General features: G+C 35.7%; 1 protein-coding gene across 1 annotated transcript in view; it reads left to right on the forward strand.

The window, feature by feature from the left end:
* Nucleotides 1-20,798, forward strand: part of ntng2a (netrin g2a) — a 61,834-nt gene that overhangs the window by 9,443 nt on the left and 31,593 nt on the right. Inside the window, exon 3 of the mRNA XM_026269484.1 lies at nucleotides 7,890-8,533. Within this exon, the coding sequence (XP_026125269.1) occupies nucleotides 7,890-8,533 (644 nt within the window). The remainder of the gene's footprint in view (nucleotides 1-7,889; nucleotides 8,534-20,798) is intronic.

Genomic DNA, 20,798 nt, shown 5'->3' on the forward strand with positions numbered 1-20,798 from the left:
TAATCACAATGAAAAGACTCTTTTTGGCATGGACTTAAGTATGGTTAACTTGGTTGGTGTGAATGCATTTTTCCTGAAAGCAGTTTTAAAGGTGGTTCACGTAAGTACTGGCAGTACTGTGTGTTATAAAAGCATTCTGACTTGCATAAGCAAAGCGTTATTGATCAGGTATAATTCGTATCTCTGCACATGCTCAGTCACACTTATCGACTGTAATGCATTTCTCAAAGCTGGCTGTCTCTGAATAAATTGCCTTCTGCAAGCAGCTCGTTTCCACTTTCAATGTGTTCTGCCGAAGACAGATGACAGAAGTGCCATTGCGAGCGTGTATTTTTGATGGTTAATCCGTAGGGACAAATTCTTCAAACACAGTCAAACTGGCATATGACATTTTTAATGTTGTGGATAATAATAAATAATGGGTACTAAACAGAAAAAGTCCTTAAGTTTTAATTTCACAAATCTGGTCATTTTGTTCACATCTTGCTAGGGCTGTACAATTAATAGAATTTCTAATCGCGATTACAATTATGGATGCCACTATTACGTAGTCGTTCAAAGCGTCAATTAATCGTTCAAAGTCTACTTATGTTATTCTGCATGCTTATGATATGTTTTTTTTTCTTTCTACATGTTATCTTAAGGGTTTTCCCATTATTTTAACTTGAGTTTTAGCATAACATTATATTCATATTTTTACTCTTTTATAATTTAAAGAAGAAAGATGCTTAATACTATAGAAAAGCACAAAGTTTCAGTTTGTTTATTTTCTTATTAAAATACGGCATGCAGTTGCATCAAACAGTGGTATAAACATCATTTACATGTAATTCAATTAAATTAAATTTCAAGAGAATAATCGATACAATTTTCAGAATTGCTCACAACTGCAAGTTATAAAATTGCAATTGTGAGTTTTCATCTCATATTTCTGACCTTTTTCAAAATTGCAAGTTTATTTCTCACAATTTTGAGTTATAAAATAGTAATTTAAATAGAATAGTCATCCTCAGAATTGAGATTAATATACTCACAATTTTGACTTTTTTTTCAGAATTGATCATTCTCAAGAAATTTGATTGACAGGCGTTCTGACCTATCATAACGCAGAATTTGCCATTTTTGTCTGACAAACAAACCAGACAAGAGAGTAGATTAACCGCGGTGGACTTGCAAAACATTGTTTATTGATGCCCTTCCACAGTTGAAACGAAATACCTCTGAATCTGATGTTCATTCACGTTTATTTAATTCTATTAGCTATTAACTGGTAAAGAGGAAGAGATGATTGCTTCACATGCCGGTTAAACCAGTCCCTCCAGAAAAACGTGATTATGCGATCGCGTGATTTAATGCATAATCAGCCAAGGGCCGCATATTTATGCGGGGGTACCAAAACCTTACAGTTGTAAGTATATTAGTAGTATGTAAAATAATTTACGTTGGAGTAAGAGATTGCACTTTGCAATTCCTGTAAAACAGCATTTGTATATTTGTGTGTATATTTATTTGTATTCATTTTTACAGAAGTTGTTGAATATTCCTTTTGTAAAGCTAGAGAACTTGTTTGACTCAATGTTTTGTAAGTTTGAGCCATGTGTTAATTGAGGTCTGAAATAAAACAGAATGAGAACTTAAATATTATGTGATTTAGTATGCTTGCTTATCATAGCAAGTCATAAGAAATGACTCATTACAGTAAGGTAGTAGCCTAGTGAGAACAGGGTGTTGGGGGGGGGGGTGTCACCTTTTTTCTCTTTTTCATTAAACCGCAGTTTTTGCAAGTTCCCGCAATTTCATCGCATAAGATTGCAAAAATATCCTGCATATTCCATCGCATTTTTTAAGAAAACCTGCCGCAAAATCAAGGATTTTTGCCCGCAACAATCACAAAAAATAATCCGCGTTTTTCTGGAGGGACTGTTAAACTGAGGCGCTACAGTGGTCTGTCGCAACACATTAAAGAGCCACAAAACAGTATCAATCTGGATTTCTTAAAAAATGACGAAAAGTAAAAGCTGAAGTAAAAATTAACCTTCTCTGTCTTTTCTGTCGGTGCGTTGTTAGTTTTGTCTTTGCTCCGCGGTATATTTTTGTGGCGTGAGAGTGTCATGGCTTAACGGACATTGCAACAGTAAAAAAGGGGAGCGGGTCTTTGCAAGGGTCACTTGCAAGCTTATATTTCTAAATTGCAATTACAAATTTACATCTTGAAATGCTGATTTTTTCCGCCCTCAGAATTGTGAGTTATAAACTCACAGTGAGTTAACATTTCATAATTTAGACTTTTGTCTCCGTTTAAAACTGGCGAAATTAAAATTCTGAAAAAGTCTGAATTCTGATAACTTGAAATGGTGAGAAAAAAGTTGCAATTATCTTTTCGATTTTTGTGGCAGAAATAAACTTCCATAATGTTAAATAATAAATGGCTCTCAGCTCATTCTGCCTGTTGTGCCCCTGTCCTCGCCCTCTATTTTACTCTTTCTATATGCAGATGTTTAGGGGTCTTTGTGCTGTCCAGGATAAGCATGGAGTTGGGTACTGGAAAGGGGGTTCACTGAGTTTCGGTCTGGTCTTTTCGATATGTGACGGAGACACATCTCTATGCTCAGAAACTGAGAATATTCTGGCAGCACTGAAATCATTTCTAACACATAGAAATCAAACTCTCATTCAGCGATCAAACCAAGCATAAAAACAGTCTGAAATTCATTTGAAAAACCCTCCAAATCCTTTAAACTTCAGAAACATTACTAAGTTTACTAAATAGGCTAAAAATGGTTTGATAATATATTTGCATATTAAAGCCCTGTTCTGGCACTCTCTGGGACAGTTGAAACTCTTGTGCAAGTCACTTTCTGGCTGGTATAATTAGGCGACTGTATCCCTCTGAAGCTGTTCAGCACCAGCTGTTATATGACTGGATGTCCAGAGGGATCTGCTTTCATTGTAATTAACTCAAGCTGCAGAAAGAAAGAGGGCCACCTCTCCAGGTACAAGGCTTGCGGTCGGTCCAGTGTCCATGAGTATAGTACCTGCTCTTCACAGCTTGTTAACTGTGGTCAGAACATTTCATAATACCAGAGTGACTGGACTTATGAAACATTTTCTATTCGAGACCCTTTTTTTTTTTTTTTTTACTAAATCTCCTGATTCATCTAGTTTATTTTAAGAACACACATCCATCTTTCTTTCTCGGTCAGCCCCTATAAACAGATCCTCAGTGCAATGTGGATTCTCCTAGGCAAGGTTGAACAAAATATTAAACATGCAATACAAACAGACTTAAAGTATATACAGACAGGGCAGGAATTCCCATTGAAAGGTGAGTGATGCTAATGACGAAGGTCACACTCAGTGGAAGTCAAAGGCTAATGTTGTCAGATTCTATGACAGTTGTAGCATATGCATTAGCAGCAGTCAGGCTACTCTAAATAGTTTGCTGTAGTTCCTACAGGGGTCGGTTTAGTCAGTTATCCACCGGGAAAGATCCTAGTAGTGACACAGGAATCACAGCGTCCTGAAAAACTTCACTGCCGTTCCAGGATGTTGGTTCTTGTGATTCATGGGCTGCGTTTACACTTGGCATTAACATGCAACCTGTATCCAGATATTGCCCACAAACACATTGAAAAGACAAATGTAAACTTGCTTCTGATCAGAATGTTATCCGATCAGCGTGTCCTGGTCCAGAGGTAGTCGAGGATGCATTGTGATTGGATCTCAGTGTAATGTAAATGCAATTCAGCCATCGTGTCTGCATTCGCGAACTGTCAGAAAGAAAGACAGAGAACACCCGTGTGGAGCGCTAATGAGACTCCTACACTTATCTTTGATTTGTAAAATGTCCCGCAAAGGAAAATGCTTTTCTAAAGAAAACCCACCACTTCATGATGACTTTGCACCGGGCCATTTTCTGCAGACTTATTTAAATATTGCATGGGAAAGACAGATCCGATCGGTTTTCCACTTAGAAAAGTCAGTTGATGTTGTCAAGTGTAAACGCACTGTGTTCTGATTGACTGATAATCCGATCTGCTTGATCAGATCACGGTGATCACGGTAATGCTAAGTGTAAATGCAACCGTAGCCTGTCCTTATTATTAACACTGTTATTTACAATGTTATTAAAGTTTATAGCAATCGATTTAGTAATATATTAATAGTATTTTACATTTAAATTTAGTCTTTTAGCAGACACTTTTATCCAAAGCTACTTACAAATGAGGACAATAGAAGCAATCAAAATCAACAGAAGAGCAATGATACAAAAGTGCTATAACAAGTCTCAGTTAGCTTAACGCAGAACACATAGCAAGGGCTTTTAAATTGTATAATAAATAAAAAGAAAGAAAACAGATAGAATAGAAAAAGAAAATACAGCAAGCTAGTGTTAGAGGTCTTTTTTGCTTTTGTTAATTGTATAATAAATAAAAAGAAAACAAATAGAATACAATGTATTATATGTATAGTATAGAATGTATTTTAATGTCAAAATTAATTCAGTCATCACCAACACCACTAATATCAGAAGTTAAATAAATATTATTTAATTGAATAAACAATAATAAAATATGAGTAAATTTCATAGAAATCCATTTACATGGATGTTTACGAAAAATATTTTTAATCAAAAGTAATTTGGATACCACAAACAGCTTTGAAATCAAAAGTTATTTAAATATTTAAATTGAATATTTATAATAAATGTATTATATATTATTATTTTATAACATATTTATAATAAATATATCTAATATATATCAAACACTTTGATATCAGTATAATTGATATCAAATTATTTTATTAAATATTATTCAAATAAATAAATATTATCTAACTGAATATGTAATGTTGAATGTTGAAATAGGTCATAGCAAACAATTTTGATATATGATATTTATGAATAAAAATACAAACAAAAATATAAATGGGTTATTATTCGTGAACTGAGCATACATTGAATCAGCCCACAAAAGTTACTTAATCTGCATTAACTTCTTTTTAACTTTTGTAAACCCTTGTATCCAGGGGTATTCTTGTCCTCTAAATCCATTCATATTTATTCACAATGTGTTCTTTTTCTTAATAAATGGTGTAATTGTTCTGATTTGATCACAGCAATGATTAGTCATCGTCTCAAGCTGTGAATTCTCCAGTGGCATTAGCCAAAATGACCACACATGTCTACCGGAGGAGGCCAAAGCATTGTATTGTCTGTTTACTGACACTGGTTCCTGCTGCTAAGCAGTGGGCGATCGTTTCTCTTAGAGCCGCACTGTTCTTTAGACGTGACGCCATTCCTGCGATGGTAGCTGAGGTGTAGCCTAAGAACCACCTGCCGCAGCAGTTACACTGGATTTGTAAGAAACGGAAAAAGACAGCAGGATTTAGTCAGAGGGCTGAGTTAGGCTAAGGTGCTCCCTGGTTACGGATCAAAGTGCTAAGGTACTCCAGATGGTTGGGACAGGTAGCTCAAATTATTTCTTAATGGAAGCTAATGGCTCATGAAGACACTTGACCTGGGAAACGTTCAAGTGTGCCGGTTATAACACAATAACTATCCCTGGACATTGATCTGTCAATTTTAGAGGCTGCAGTGTGTGCTGAGACTTTTAACTCCTCAAATGTTTTGCAAAGGCTCAAACCCTGAAATTACAGTAGCGGCAGGAACTTTGGACAAGGTTCATCTATCTAGACACTAGACGGATAGATATAAAACATTAAAAATATATATTTTTCATTTTGAAATGTTTAATTTATATATTAAATATCTATATTATATTATGTATTATATATATATATACTGTATTTTTTTTCAAAATTTTTATATGCTACTATTCCGTCAATAAAATATTTTTGTCTCTTATGCTCACCCAGACTTATTTATTTGATCAAACAATTTAGTATGAATAGCTATAAAAACCTATTTTTAAATATTGATGAGATAAACACTTTAATATATATATATATATATATATAGAAAAGAAACATTTTTAAAGTTCTTTTTTAATGCTATATATATATATATATATATATATATATATATATATATATATATATAGCATTAAAAAATAACTTTAAAATGTTTCTTTTTTTGTATATATTTTCTATAATTAAAATATGCTGCTGTTTAGTCAATAAGATTTTTATTATGTTTTTGAAATAGGTCTGTTATGCTCACAAAGGCTGCATTTATTTTTATAAAAATATTAGGACAACTTAAAATAACTATTTTCAGTTATCTTTTAAAATAAAATGCAGGCAAAGCTGATGTCACATTATACTTTATGAATCATTATAATATACTGATTTGCTGCTCAATATATATATATATATATATAAAATATATATATATATATATATATATATATATATATACATATTTTGCAGGATTACTGAATAGAAAGTTTAAAAGAAGATAGAATTGAAATAGATTGAATAGATTGAAATATAAATGGTTTGTAACACTACAAACATCTTAACTGTCACTTCTGATTAATTGAATGCGTCCTTGTCAAATAAAAATATTCATTTCTTTGCTGAAAAAAATATTATTGATCTCAAACTTTTCTAAAGTAACGTTTTGGTATAAAATCATACAACAAACCCTATATGGTTTAATATTACATAAACAGTGTCATGTGAAATTTTTTGAACACCTTGCAGAATCTGTGAAAATCTGAATCATTTTAACAAAATAAGAGAGAAATTCTTGAAATAATTAAAATAACCCCCTTCAAAAAATTTGACTTAATAGCAGCTTAAAGGTACAGTTTGCAGGACCTGACACTAGAGGGCGTACTACCAAAACAATAACAATCGTGTGGTTTGAGGACGCTAAGAAGGAGCGTGAAATGATGGGATTTGTTGTCTTCTACCCAACCTCTGAATGCCATCAATCAGATAGAAAGATAAATCATTGATTTAACGCGAGTTCAACGATTTGCACGTGTAGATTACATACAAAGTCAATGCAAAGACGAGACCAGGCTATGCATCAGACACGTCCTCATGCGGGTCTAGAGACGTGATGCCCCGCGTTTGGCGTGTATGCCCCATAATACTAATCTTGTTCATTGTTATAATAGCATATGTTTTCTGTAAAGATACGAATCAAAACAGCTCACCTGTCGAGTAAAACACAAGCAAGATTGGCATCTCTTTCTAGTTGAAGTTTGTCGCGAAGCTACTTCCGCTTTTTTCCACGACACTGTAACTAACATCATTGACAGACGACTGCACTGCCCCGTGTCACGGTTTAGAACGGGAATTTTCTCATGATTTACAAGTAGTTGAAAACATTAGAGATATTGTTAGTAATCAGTTGGACAACTAGCCTATTGTTTTTTGGATATTTTACTGCAAATATCTTACAAATTGTACCTTTAATACTGTGTGTGTTTACCTGGATTAATACCTGTGTTTGTGGGTTTTTTTGGGGGGGGGGGGGGGGATGTTAGTGATGGTTGTTCATGAGTCCCTTGTTTGTTCTGAATCTGCAGGACCTGGAGGATTTTTCTGAGGAACAGTGCCCAGTTTAACACAGTCCTTCAGAAAAATCCTCCAGGTCCTGAAGATTTTTCAGTTTTCCAGCAGAACCAAGGGTTCCCAAACTTTTGAAGGGGGTTATTTTAATAATTTCAGCTATTTTTTGTCTTGGGGACTGTATGTAAACATCTTTTATATAAAATATCTTACTCAGGATAATATTATATAAAAAATAGCATGCCTTTTGTATGATCTCTTATTTTGTTAAAATGATTCACATTTTCAGAGATTCTGAATGGGGTTCCCAAAGTTTCTTTTTTTCTATTATTTTATTATCCTTCCTTAATTTTTGTACAACTCTTTAATTGATCTGTTATCTTTCTTTCTTTTGTCTGTAGGAAAACCCATACCTGTGTAGTGACGAATGCGATGCCTCCACCAAAGAACTCGCCCATCCTCCAAAGCTGATGCAAGATCAAGAGCGAACCGGACTCATCACGTACTGGCAGACTGTAACATGGGGTCGTTATCCTGAGCCTCTTCTGGCTAACATATCTTTATCATGGAACAAAAGCCTGGAGTTAGCAGATGACATCCAGATAACCTTTGAGTATGGGCGGCCCACAAAAATGGTGCTGGATAAGTCCCTGAATTATGGACGAACCTGGCAGCCTTATCAGTACTATGCCGATGACTGCATGGACGCCTTTGGGTTGTTGCCAAAGACAATGCAGGATCTGTCAGCCACGAACGTGACTAGAGTCATATGTACCGAGCAATACTCTCGCTGGGTCGGTTCCAAGAATGAGAAGAATGTACGGTTCGAGGTCCGGGAACGTTTCGCCATATTTGCTGGGACAAAATTACAAAACATGGACAACTTGTACACACGCATGGAAAGCATGAAAGGTCTCCGAGACTTCTTCACCTTCACAAACCTGCGACTTCGGCTGCTGAGACCGGCACTCGGAGGAACATACGTACAAAGAGACAACCTGTTGAAGTACTTTTACGCCATCTCCAATATCGAAATACCAGCAAGGTAATGATGCACAACACTGTGTTTGTGTTACTCATGGATAGCTTTTTCATGTTTAATCACTAATTTTTCAGGCTTTTCTGTCATTTTGAGATAAATGCAGAAAAATTATATGGGAGAAAAGATGGATAAACGTATCAGAACACAGGAGAAAATCATATTTTAGGTGTTCAAGTTAGTTTAATTATAGATCAAAGCTGATCAGTTTTATTATTTCTGACACTTTGCATGTGCGCCAACTTGTAGACCAGACCTAAAGCATTCAGCTCTTCTAAACCGAAATCACTGAAAGAGAGTCTTGAGAATGAGACCAACCTTCCAGGGTGGTCGTTTCACATAACCTTATGAAATATGAATGCATCAAACCTTCATCTTGGTAGGACTGATAAATTTGGATCTCATGAAGATACTCTGGAGTTGTAAGGCCTTGAAGATCTTCCATGCTGACTTGGCACTGAGACTTGGCAGTGCTTTAGGTTCCATCAGATATCATTTTTTAACTGTTCTGATAAATATTGCATGCATGCTTGCATATGTTAATGCACATCAAAAAGGCATTGACTTTCGCCAATTTTAGTCCTGCTGGTCCTGGAAATTGTAGGTCAACTAATGCACGAATTAGAACTATGTAAAAAAGTTTAACCTGTTAAAGTTACAGCAATTAATACCAGATAGAGGATACATTTAATCACCTTGGCTCATGTATGTTAATAGGTAACAATGTTCTACAAGTAGCCACAAAATTTAAGATTACTTCAAAAATAAAGGTGCTTCATGATGCCATAGAATAATTTTTTTTGTCTAAACGGTTCTATAAAGATCCTTTAACATCTCAAGGACCTTTCTGTTTCACAAAAGGTTCTTTGTGGCAAAAGAAGGTTCTTCAGATTAGAAAAAGGTAAAAAAGAGATGGTTCTTTAAAGAACCTTTGGCTGAATGGTTCTTTGTGCATCCAGAAATGGTTTGTCTGTGGCATCGCTGTGAAGAACCTTTTAAGCACCTTTATGTTTAAGAGTGAATGCTAGATGCTTCTGTCAAGTTATGTGTCTGCAGTACTCTTTTTCTAAAACATAACAATTATTGCCCAAATAGTGGTAGGGCTATATAATGTTTTCTGTGTGCACCATACTGCATTTCGTTGCCTTGTACCTTACATGTGCAGTGACAATAAAGTTGAATCTAATCTAATCTTCAGTATAAATCTACACAAGTGCATATTTGAATATCAGAAAACTTCCAAGTTCCGCGTAAAAAAGTGAGTCCTGCTGATCCTTCTTCATAAATGTCTATATAGAGGATAGAGTCATTTTTCAAACTAGTTGCTCTATACGTTAAAGTGATCAGTTGGCACGCACAGCTATGATAAAAATGTCCAGCAGGGAAGGGGGATCAATGCGCAGCCCAAACCTCCGGTAATGCAAACCCTCAATCAATACTTATTCTGGTATGTCAGAGAGGAAATTGTTTTAACGGCGACAGGGAATGGGATGGGTTAAGTAGACAAATGGACAAGCAGAAAGCGGCCTATCAGAGCGCAGACTGATGTTCCAGTGTTTCACAATGAGAGGAGCGCTGGAGTGGAAATGTTAAGCTAATACCCAGCGGAAAATCATCCTGGGATATTTTATTCATTCCACAATATTGGGATGCGTTTCAGCAGCATTTGAATAATAAAAATGGCACGGCCTCCCTGATGGCCTGCCCTGTGAATACTCGTCTAAATAGAGTCTGTGGGGTTGGTGGGTGTTGGGCACGATAATCAGATCAGACTCCACGACTGGTGATGCTTCCTGCATCACGGCCCATTTCCTCCATCATTAAGCATGCGCTAATACTCAGTGCTAATAGCCTATAATATGATGGGCCAAGAATCCTTAATTGAGGAAGATGAAGTGTTACTTGTTTAAAGCAATTAAAGTACACTCTTAATTTCCCTATTTACCTCTTTATTTTGTAGCTTGTTTGCCAGGAGATGTTACGTGCGCTCTGATAATGATGTTTGCCTTTTCATTCGAAGCGCCAGCGATACTACTAACTCATATTCCTGCAGAACGCATCTAAAAATAGCCTGACTGAACAATGAAAACATATTCCTCGGTTGTTTTTTTCCTGCTGCTTTGATGACATTTGTGAAAAATCTTCTCGATCAGCCACTGTGCTGCTAAAAAGTAATGTTTAGGAGGCATCGTGCTGTACGGCACGCCACGTGCCGGTGAACATAATGAGACACAGCCATCCTCCCTGTGAAGATTCAGGTTTTTTGGTGCAATGCTAATATGTGTAAAGATGAGGCTTGCGTTTTATCCTCAGATTCTTCTCCCTGCTCCGGTTCGCTGCAATGTGACATGAGATGCAAGACAGTAGAAAGAGTTCACAAATAGGCGTCCCAGTAGATGGACCGGATTTGGAAACGGTAGGAGAGCGGGAGGGTGGGCTCTTGTTCCATCAGACAAATATCCCAAAGACATTGCGTGAACCTTAATTAAACCTGGTAAGGGAGGAAATAAATAAATAAAGACGATTCCCAGGGTTCATGTTAATTTATGCAAAGACTTGAGTTGATCGGATGCAATCTCCTGTTCCCGTTCCCCCTTCCCTTTCCTACTGAATCCTCACATGAAACCCTTCCAATGTACTGAGACACTGCATATCAAAGAAGCCAGGGATGGCTGCTGAATTTAGCAAAAGGGATTTTGGAGAAATAACGCCGTTTTATTAATATACACAGAACCTGATAGGCCATTACTAAAGATCAAGGTCGAATGGAAATAAAACGGGTTGGTGTAAGCCAATCAGAAATCACATCTCAGAGATGTCCTTGGGCCTGTGTTGGCAAAGACACAGAGGCTATGGAGGGACGGTGAGATGCAGGAAGCTCCAGAGGTGCCACGAGGACAACGTCAGGATCATTCTGTCTTTATCACTCGTGTGTGGGCAGAAAGTCTATCATGAAAGGACCACCGTGAAGAGGTGTTTTATAGAGAATCAACAATCACTCAGAGATTGATTCCCACCCACACTTCGATTGTGCCGTTGTGCTCTTGTATTAAATGTACCCGCTTGTGATTTCAATCATGTAATCAAGAGGCCTGAAAACACCAAGACATAGTATTATATATGTATAGAAAATAGTTGAAAAGTACATATCAGTCAAAAGTTTGAAGACACCTAATCATTCGTTCTGTTATTATTACCAGTGCCGGGAAAGCTACTTTAAAAACCTTAAGCTTTCCAACCTACTAACAAAAAATAGCATTTATGGTAGCAATACATACACAATATGCACACATATACATATATGGCAAATATAAACTAATGCACATTGTATTGTCAATGATGTATACAGCAAGCAGTGACTCAAAAGCAGTGAGTCTGTTATCTCTATCTTTTGCTGTAGTGTGTCAGTAGGAAATACCAGTTTACAATTCCAAACATTAATTGTTCCTTCAACTGTAATAATCCAGTGAGATTTTTGTTTGCATAAGGAGTCTGACAACAGAGACAGACTCAATCCAAAGGAACTGTGGCAACATCTCCAAAAGACCTATCTGCGAAGATACCTGAAAAACTATACACAAGAGCACCTAGGACAAAAGCAAATGATAGACACAAACCAATAGGAGTTAATTGATGAAGAACATCTGTGCATGACATTAATTTTGACAGCATCCTCATTTTACAGTATTTTTACACACATACCTAAAACATTTAACAGACTGCTTTGTAGGTATGTCTCTTGAAGCATCTTGGAGACGTTGCCACAGTTCTTCTGGATTGAGTCTGTCTCAGTTTGTTCTGTTTCTTCATGTCATTACAAAAAGACTGCTTGATGATTATTACAATCAATGGCAAAATGTATGTTTGCAAATGTAAATTACAATACTCCACTACTGTTTTGCTGTACTTTTAATCAAATAAATGCTGCTTTGGTGAGATAAGAGACATTAAAAATAATTTTAAATGGTAGTGTATATCACTAAAAAACAGTATATGAATAGTATATGAAACTGTACACAAATTTGCATACTAGTATTTAGTATGCTAATCCAAACACAGTCATACAAGTGGCAACTTGCACTGACACTTTAGTGCTCATCGGTGTTGATATTTAGTAGTCAGGGTCCTGTGGCAGGGGTCTGATGAGTAAAGTAAAGCAGCAGTCAGCTTTGGCCTCATGATCATGGACAGACAAGATTCGCTAGATGTGTCTGAGATCTGTGCAGGGCCATTTATTCAGCCTGACCCTCATTGACCTCCTTCATCGGTCCCATTAGGAAAATGTCAGTCTGTCAGAAAGGTGTCCTCCAGAGGAAGGGGAAATCTCTGGACATCAGATCTCGTCTCTTGATTCTCTATGCAATTTCTGTGCTCTCTGAGAGGCACCTGAATCTGGCCCTGAATCTAAGGCGTAAGACTGGCAGAGATGGTGTGACGGACATTGTCAGGATTGTCAAAAGTGAACTTCGGCAATTTGGAACAGGACAGTTTGGGACAAATCAGACAACACCAGTCAGGTGCTGTCAGACTCATCTGTTTTTTCACTGAAACATTGGTTTCATTGAGGTTCGGAGGCCAAAATGTGCTGTGAAATACAGTAAAATAAAAAAAACGTGACCAAAAGTGGATTGCCATTCTATTCCTGTCCAGCTAGTTAGAGCTGGTTTGGAATTGATACTTGTACGGTATGATTTTTGTATGATGTACAGTAATTACTATGGTATAGAAATATACTATGATATTGAAATGTGTGTCACTACAAAAATGCCATGGTATTACTACGGTATTACTACTTCGAAAATGTTAATGTGCTGGTAGTTTGGTACAGTAATATAATTGGGTGGTAATATGTATGTTAGTGAAATTCATGTACCATGGTATTTGTAAGTTGTTTCCATGAATACCATGGAACTCCTATGGTAAATGTTCAAACAAAGCTATTAAATCCAGGATGCATGTCCAAAAACATAGTACCTTGGTAACTTTTTGTCAGTGTCACTTACAAAATGTTACTGTGTTGTTAGTATGGTACAGTAATGTCATCAAGTGACAATACCATGGTCCTTTATATTTTAATAACCACTATAGTATATTTGAAGAAATTATGTATGGATACATATAACAGAGTGACACAATTTAATTATAAAATAAATGTTAATGTAGTCAGTTACAGTTACTGAGAGAAAAAAAAAGTTTTATTAAATCACACCAACATCCAATGCTGGAAACTAGATTTCAAAACAACATATGCTGACGTCCAGCTATGTCGGTATTTTCTGCAGGGAAATTTGCTTTGTTTTTATTTTTTTCAGATTTTAATATTTGTTTTAGGATACTTTTTCATCATAAACCCTTAGATAATAACCTGTGGAGGAATTTCCCTCTGCTCCTTCATACAAAGCAATCCCATTATGTAAGAATTTAGGAATATCTCTGAACACATTACGTGATGTGATTCTATGAATGATTCTCTGCAGGCTGCTCTAACTGAGGCTCAAATGCAGTGTGGTCGCTTTGGAAAAACAAACAGCTTTGAAAAACCCAACAGTTGATGCAAGGCACACAACACTAGCAGAAGTGAATTAGCTGAGCAATTTGCATGGTCACAATCTGAATGTTTGGAAACATCCCTACACCCCTTCATGGTGGTCAGAACCCATAAATCACAGAGAGCAGCATGTCCATGTTATCGGCATAGCTTTATTTGATACATTACTTTGTTCAGCTGGGATCTGTCAATATTTAGAAGTGCTGACACTTGCTTAGTGTCCACATACAGTGCTCTGTGCAGTGAATGACCTGACAGGCCATTGTATGCTGCCATCCCTGCCGAAAACAACAGCACGTGTTTTGGATGCTGATATTTATTCCCATCTAGCTGCTTAATATCAACTTCAAATGTCATGTTATTACATTTTGATAAAAGTTTATTGTTCTTTTCTTTTCCTTTTTTTTGTCACACAATGTAATATTCAGAACAGCCTGTAAAATATATATATTATGAGATTAATAACATGTCACAGTTATCTCTTATGTGCTCAGAAGGCTACATTTATTTGATCAAAACTACTGTAAAATGTGACAAATATAAAATATTTGTGTTCTATTTAAATGCATTTAAAAAAAATCTATGTATTCCTTCGATGGCAACGCTGAATTTTCAGCAGCCATTACATCAGTTTTCTGAGTCATGAACCTTGAAAAATCATTCTAATATGTTGACTTGAGGGGAAAAAACTATTTCTTATCTTTTCATTCTTCTTGTTGTTTATTAATTTTATTTTATTTGTGGAAACTATAATACTTTCCCCCCAGCGCTCTTTGATAAATAGAAAGTTCAAAGAACAGCATATATTTAAATTTAATGTTTTAAGTGTCTTAATTTAGTGCATCCTTGAATAAAAGTATTACTTCAGTTTTAATATGTAAAATGAACGTTTTTGCGTTACATTCACGTTGACTAAAATCATATGCCATTTCATTCAGAGTAAACTGGACTAAACTGAATGAATGTGACATTACAAAATATGAACTTAATTATGCCAAAAAGACAAAAACTATGACTGAAACAACAATAAAACAAGCTGTAAAAATGAACACTGCTTGAGGGTCTCAGAGGGCAGTCATGTAAGTAGGTTTGGGGGGAACAGATCCGTGTCAACAGATCAATGAAGGCTCTTTCAAAGCCGCTCGGACACATCTGAAGAGTTTAGCACTGAGTTTCCTTTGGACAGGGCCTTGAGCGAGCTCTATACTTCAGCGTGTGCTGCGTTTCAACTCAACCTGTAGTGCGGGATTTTAGTGGTTTAATCTCACATTCTCTTTTTTCATCTTGTTTAGTGTGCATCTCTTGCCATACTGAGCCAGTCCGCCCCACAGCTGAAAAAAAAAGTTTTTCAAGTTTTCTGTAAGTTTTGAGGCATAGAGGGTATTAATATATTTTAAAATGCAGTCTGTGGGTTCCTTCTCTACAATTACATGTAATGAATTTAAATATATATATATATTTTTTTACAGCTAGAGTGTTTTGGGTGGATTGCTAGAATATTGGTATGCAGTTACTAATATGTTCTGATATGTAGCTAGGAGGTTACCAGGGTGAATGCTAGGGTGTTTTTCAGCTTATTTTATCATCTGCCAGGCAAAAAAAAAGGAAATGCATACAGTACTCCTCAAGCTGTGTGGAGTCCGCTGTAAGAGTGTAAAAATGTACACTGTAGCAATAGCATATATATATATATATATATATATATACACACACACACACACACACACACACACATACATGTAAGTATTTACTTTAGTTTGTGGAAAATCTACATGTGGAACATTTTACACATGGATTTCTTTCTCTACTTTCTTTATTTGCATTTTTTTGTGTTTGTCAATTTATTATAAAACAATGTTATACCTTTAGCATGTCAGTAAGTTAGTATATTAACATTATACATTGTGATTTTTTTTTATTTCAACAGTAAATTTAACAGCTGCCATATTTGACTTTAAATTTTACAGATTTTTTTATACTGTACAGTTATATACAAGTTTAATACTTAACGTTAGGGGTTTGCTGAAGCCCTTAAACTCTAAAATCTTTTTAAAATCTTTCGTTAGGGTTGCTAAAATATTGTGTAACGTTTCATAGACAAATTTCAGAAGCCGGCTATTTATGTCTTCACTTCCATTTAGACATCATTGGTGTATTTGACCATGATTTCCACCACACTGCGTTGCGTGGGCACATGTGTGATCTGCAATTTTTGCTTTTGTCTGCAGTTGCTTTCATGTGATGTAATACTTGCCCTAGTTTTAGGTGAAGATAATGCTGGCGATACGTCGGTACAGTTAGAAGCAGTGAGGAGAATGTATTATAAATGCTTGCGTCTAGCAGAGCTGCTCTTACAGTAGTCCCACAGGAGCTCCTTGAGTTTGCTTCTAAAAACCCGAACACCATCAATGCTGACCATCAAAGATGAGTCCTTGGCCTGAGTTATTCTTCTGCTAAGGTTACATTAGCGAATGGGCCAGGGGCGCAAACTCAGGCTTGCTTCCTCACTGCTAAAACATATGCGAAGATATATTATTAAACACACCGAGTAAGAGCGAAAGAAGAAATACTGTGGGTTATTGGCAGTGAAGAAATTCAGATGGCATGGTCTCCAAAGCCCCTGAGGTCTTTCAGTCTTTGTTAGTGGAACTCATGATCAGTCAAGTATCAAAACCCAATTAATCTTTGAAACATAAAAATATTGATGACACCCAATTACTCTTAAAACTAAAGTTTATAATTCTTTCTCCTGTGCCAGTGACTTTACAGAACGTTGAGCTCTCTATTGTCATCTGTGATTAGAAAATAAAATTGCAAGTTGCTTACAGCGTTTATGTTTAAAGCTGCGGTAGGGAACTTTTGACGCTCTAGCGGTTAATAAACAGAACTGCTTGCGTCTTGTGGAAGAACATCGTAGCCGGAACTACTTCTCTCTGTTTATGTCTATGAAGAATCACAAAGGTACTGGGTTACTCCGCCGCGGTACCCCCGAAGCAATCTAAAATAGTCAGAATATAAACACTTATTATAGGTGCACCCTAGTGATTCAGGACAAGCCAAAAACACGGTTTGGAAAATGGATTCATGGTGTACTCGCTTATTATATAAATTTTTCTACATTTTGAACACAAACAAAGTTACGGACCGCAGCTCTGATTGGTTTATTTTTACCGGGAGCGCATGACTTTCTGCAAATGGCAATAGGAGCACTGGGAGGAGCCAGAGGAGCTTGATTTTTTTCACAGATTATCTGTCTCATATTCTACTGTCAGGGCATAATGACAGGTTTAACAAATATGTAAAAAATATATATTTACAAAAGTTACCAACTGCAGCTTTAAGTGCATTCTGCTGTTTGAACATCCAAAACAAAAGTCATTGTGACTAACTGTATATTGAAATTACCGCAAGGTGAAGTGCATCAACCCGCAATCTGTAATGAGCCTAAATTAAAAGGTTGCACTGAACATAATTGCAATAATTTTGATAACTTTCTGTTCATTGATGCTACACTAAACATTTTTTTTTCTTTCATGGTATTTTTATTTATTTATTTTTTTTTTCAATACAAATACCTCAACATTCTTGAATCAAATACTTGAGAAGCAAAATGGTGTAAGACATTAAAACATCATGCTTTCTGGAAAAAAGTAACAAAATCAAGTGAGTTGAACCACAAAATAAGGAACAAAATAAAAAGTTGCCAATGCGGGGAAATGAAAATAAACTAGGTACTCCTATTTTTCTAATCCCACCGGCAGATTGTTTGCTTGTAAGCTTGAACTTTTTTCAGAAAATGAAACATAATATCTTGTGTCATTTTGCTTGTCAAACAAGTGTATCTTCATTTAATTATTAAATTGCAAAACAAGACAAAAGACTAAAAAAGTAAATCATTTTTGTAGTGCAGTACTGCAGAAATTACTCACTTTGTCTTTAATCAAATACGTTATAGAGATTTCTACAATCCCAGGTGGGAAGAAGTTTGAAATTTAATAGTGCAAAGTGCAATTTCATAGCCAAGACAATACTCGTGAAAGGAAAATACAATATGGTGATGCATTTTGCATCAAAGCTAGAAGAAAGCTTTGAGATAAATGTGAGATTGAAGTTTTTTCACCCAAACCTATTGACATTTTCTCCATCTGACAATCAAAAGGAACCTACAAAGCCAGAGCCAAACCCAACCGGAGGAATCAACCAACATACTTTTTCAACCTAGTTTGTGGCCGAATACTTGTCTGTTTACATATGCATTGATCTAGCCAACCCATCCACCAGAGTCTGTTTTCATCTATCTCAGCGCACAGAAGTGGGTATTATATGACTAATGATGCACTCTCGTGGCTGTGTATGATTGAATTAACCCATGCCTTTTACCCTGAGCCCAGCCATCATTTTTTTATGATGGATGAAAATCAAAAAACTCCTCAAAAACCCCCCACCCCACATGACAAGAATCAGAATACATCTAATACAATTAACTAATATCAGAGCAAGAAGAAAAGTAGACTCTTCGGTTTTTATCTGCTGTAATTTGCCCATAAAACCCCTTAACATTTACTGCACAAGAAAAAAAACTCCAATTAGCAATGTCAGTCCATTAAAATAACGATTAACATTATTAGCATGAAATTAGCATTAGCACGATATTAGCATTCAGATTGCAAAAAGAAAAAATGAATAAGAATGCAATTGTTTTACAATAACATTTTTGTAAATTATCTCATCTTAAATCGCACAAAACACACTCTATATTTCTAAAACTACATCTTTAATACACGATTTACTTAACTTGTGTAAAGTTGTTTTTGTCAGTGACCTGCAGTCCTTCACTGGCGGTTCACTCATAGTTGATGCTCCAAACATGTTTTGACCACTTCAGAAGGCTCAGACAGTTTTTAGTAACCACAAAGAACTGAAAACATAGCTATAAAGATGAAACATTAATGGCATATGAAAAACCAGCATTAAACATATTGAAATAATTGTTTGCATTAACATTAACTTTGACAGCCATAAATGTAATGAATTCATGTTTGTTTTGATGAAATACTTCACACAGCACATTCAGAAATAATGTCACAATCAGCTTTTCTAATTATGTTGTATATCTTGTTAGGCTCCGAGCACAAACATGACATGAAAGTGCACTGCGTCTTTGACGAAGAGTTCATAGTGTAAGGCTCAGGTATTTACCTCGTTAAGACAAGAGATGAAAGAGCATCTTCAAACGACAGACTGTTGTGTCTGTAAAGGGGGAAAATATAAAACATAAAGAATGACTCATGCTCTGTGACCTCACATTCAAAGCTGTTTTTTTTTTTTAAACGTTTTAATTTACTTTCAAGTGCTGCACTTCAGTGACTGATTACATCAGGGAGAGCAGGTGGAAATAAAGTTATATTTCACGGAGCAAACAGTAAAAATTTGCACATGCATATTTTTGGGAAAACGGACTAAAGCAAAAATAATTTTACTAGAAAAGGAAACTTTACAAAAAAGGGAAAATGCTACAAAAATTAAATTATATTTATTAGCTTTGAAAATATTACAATATAATTTATTGAGAAAATACGTATATTCAACAAGAGATAGACTTTTACAGTAATAATACAAAAAAATATGATGAAAAAATCATTTATGTTATCAATTCATTATATTTCATTGGATGCTCAACTTTTCATTAATAGATTATTTTACCACCTGTGTTATTACGGTTTTTGGAGTAAGTTGGTATATTAACATTATGTAAGGTAATGATATGTAAAAAGTAAAATATGCATGTATTAAAATGTAAAATCCTAATCAAATATTTTATACATTGAATTTCTTGCCTATATTAATTCTACAGTTATTATCTACAGTATAAGATGCTACATTCACAAAAGCATTCTAAAAGGAAATCAGGGAGGCAGATAGCACAAGCAAAAGGAAAGAGGGAACAACAGAAAACTGTCCTCCTCCGGATTTTCATTCGCAAGGGGACCTTTGAAATTCTATTAAGGTCGTTCGGCCTCCCTGAAAGCGAGCACCGCAGGCGTAAATATCTCCTCTGCCCAGATCCCTACCCTAGGGGCGCGGAATAAAAGGGGGTGTCCCAGGAAGGCAAACAGAATTTTTCATTAGAACGCCATCGCTCATCAAAATTTCATCCGGCCATTCTGTATGGGGACTGTGTCTAGTGCAACGCCATCACAGCAGGACGTTCCTGTTCAGTCGACTGGGCCAATCCCTCCTGCACTAAAACATATTGTTCATTAAATTCTCCTTTTTGTCCACACATAACATCATAAACACCATGACACAGTAGTGCCTGCGGAAGAGCGATTTCTGATGACTTTACACATCTATACTCAAAAGATGATTCTAAAAGTTCTGAAATCCAGAGCCGAAATGCAGACTTTGCAGTGCATCCACCTTGTGAAAACCCAACTTATGTGTTTTTACTGTAAGTACAACAACATATGAAACAGGGCTGTAGTTATTAACGTCTTTGCTAATCTGTCTATTTTGTTCTTTAGATATTTTCATGATCTGATGCTCTCCCCGATTTCCTAGATACAATGTGTGAACTAAAGTTTATCACTTTGTAGCAAAAAGTTACAAATATGATAAAATACATACAATATCATATTTTTAAATGGTTATTAGTAATAATAATACGTTTTACTAACATGATACATATATTTCTAAATAAATATAGTAAAATATATCATATTA

The sequence above is a fragment of the Carassius auratus genome, chromosome 8 (assembly GCF_003368295.1).
Source record: "Carassius auratus strain Wakin chromosome 8, ASM336829v1, whole genome shotgun sequence".
NCBI classification, from domain to species: domain Eukaryota; kingdom Metazoa; phylum Chordata; class Actinopteri; order Cypriniformes; family Cyprinidae; genus Carassius; species Carassius auratus.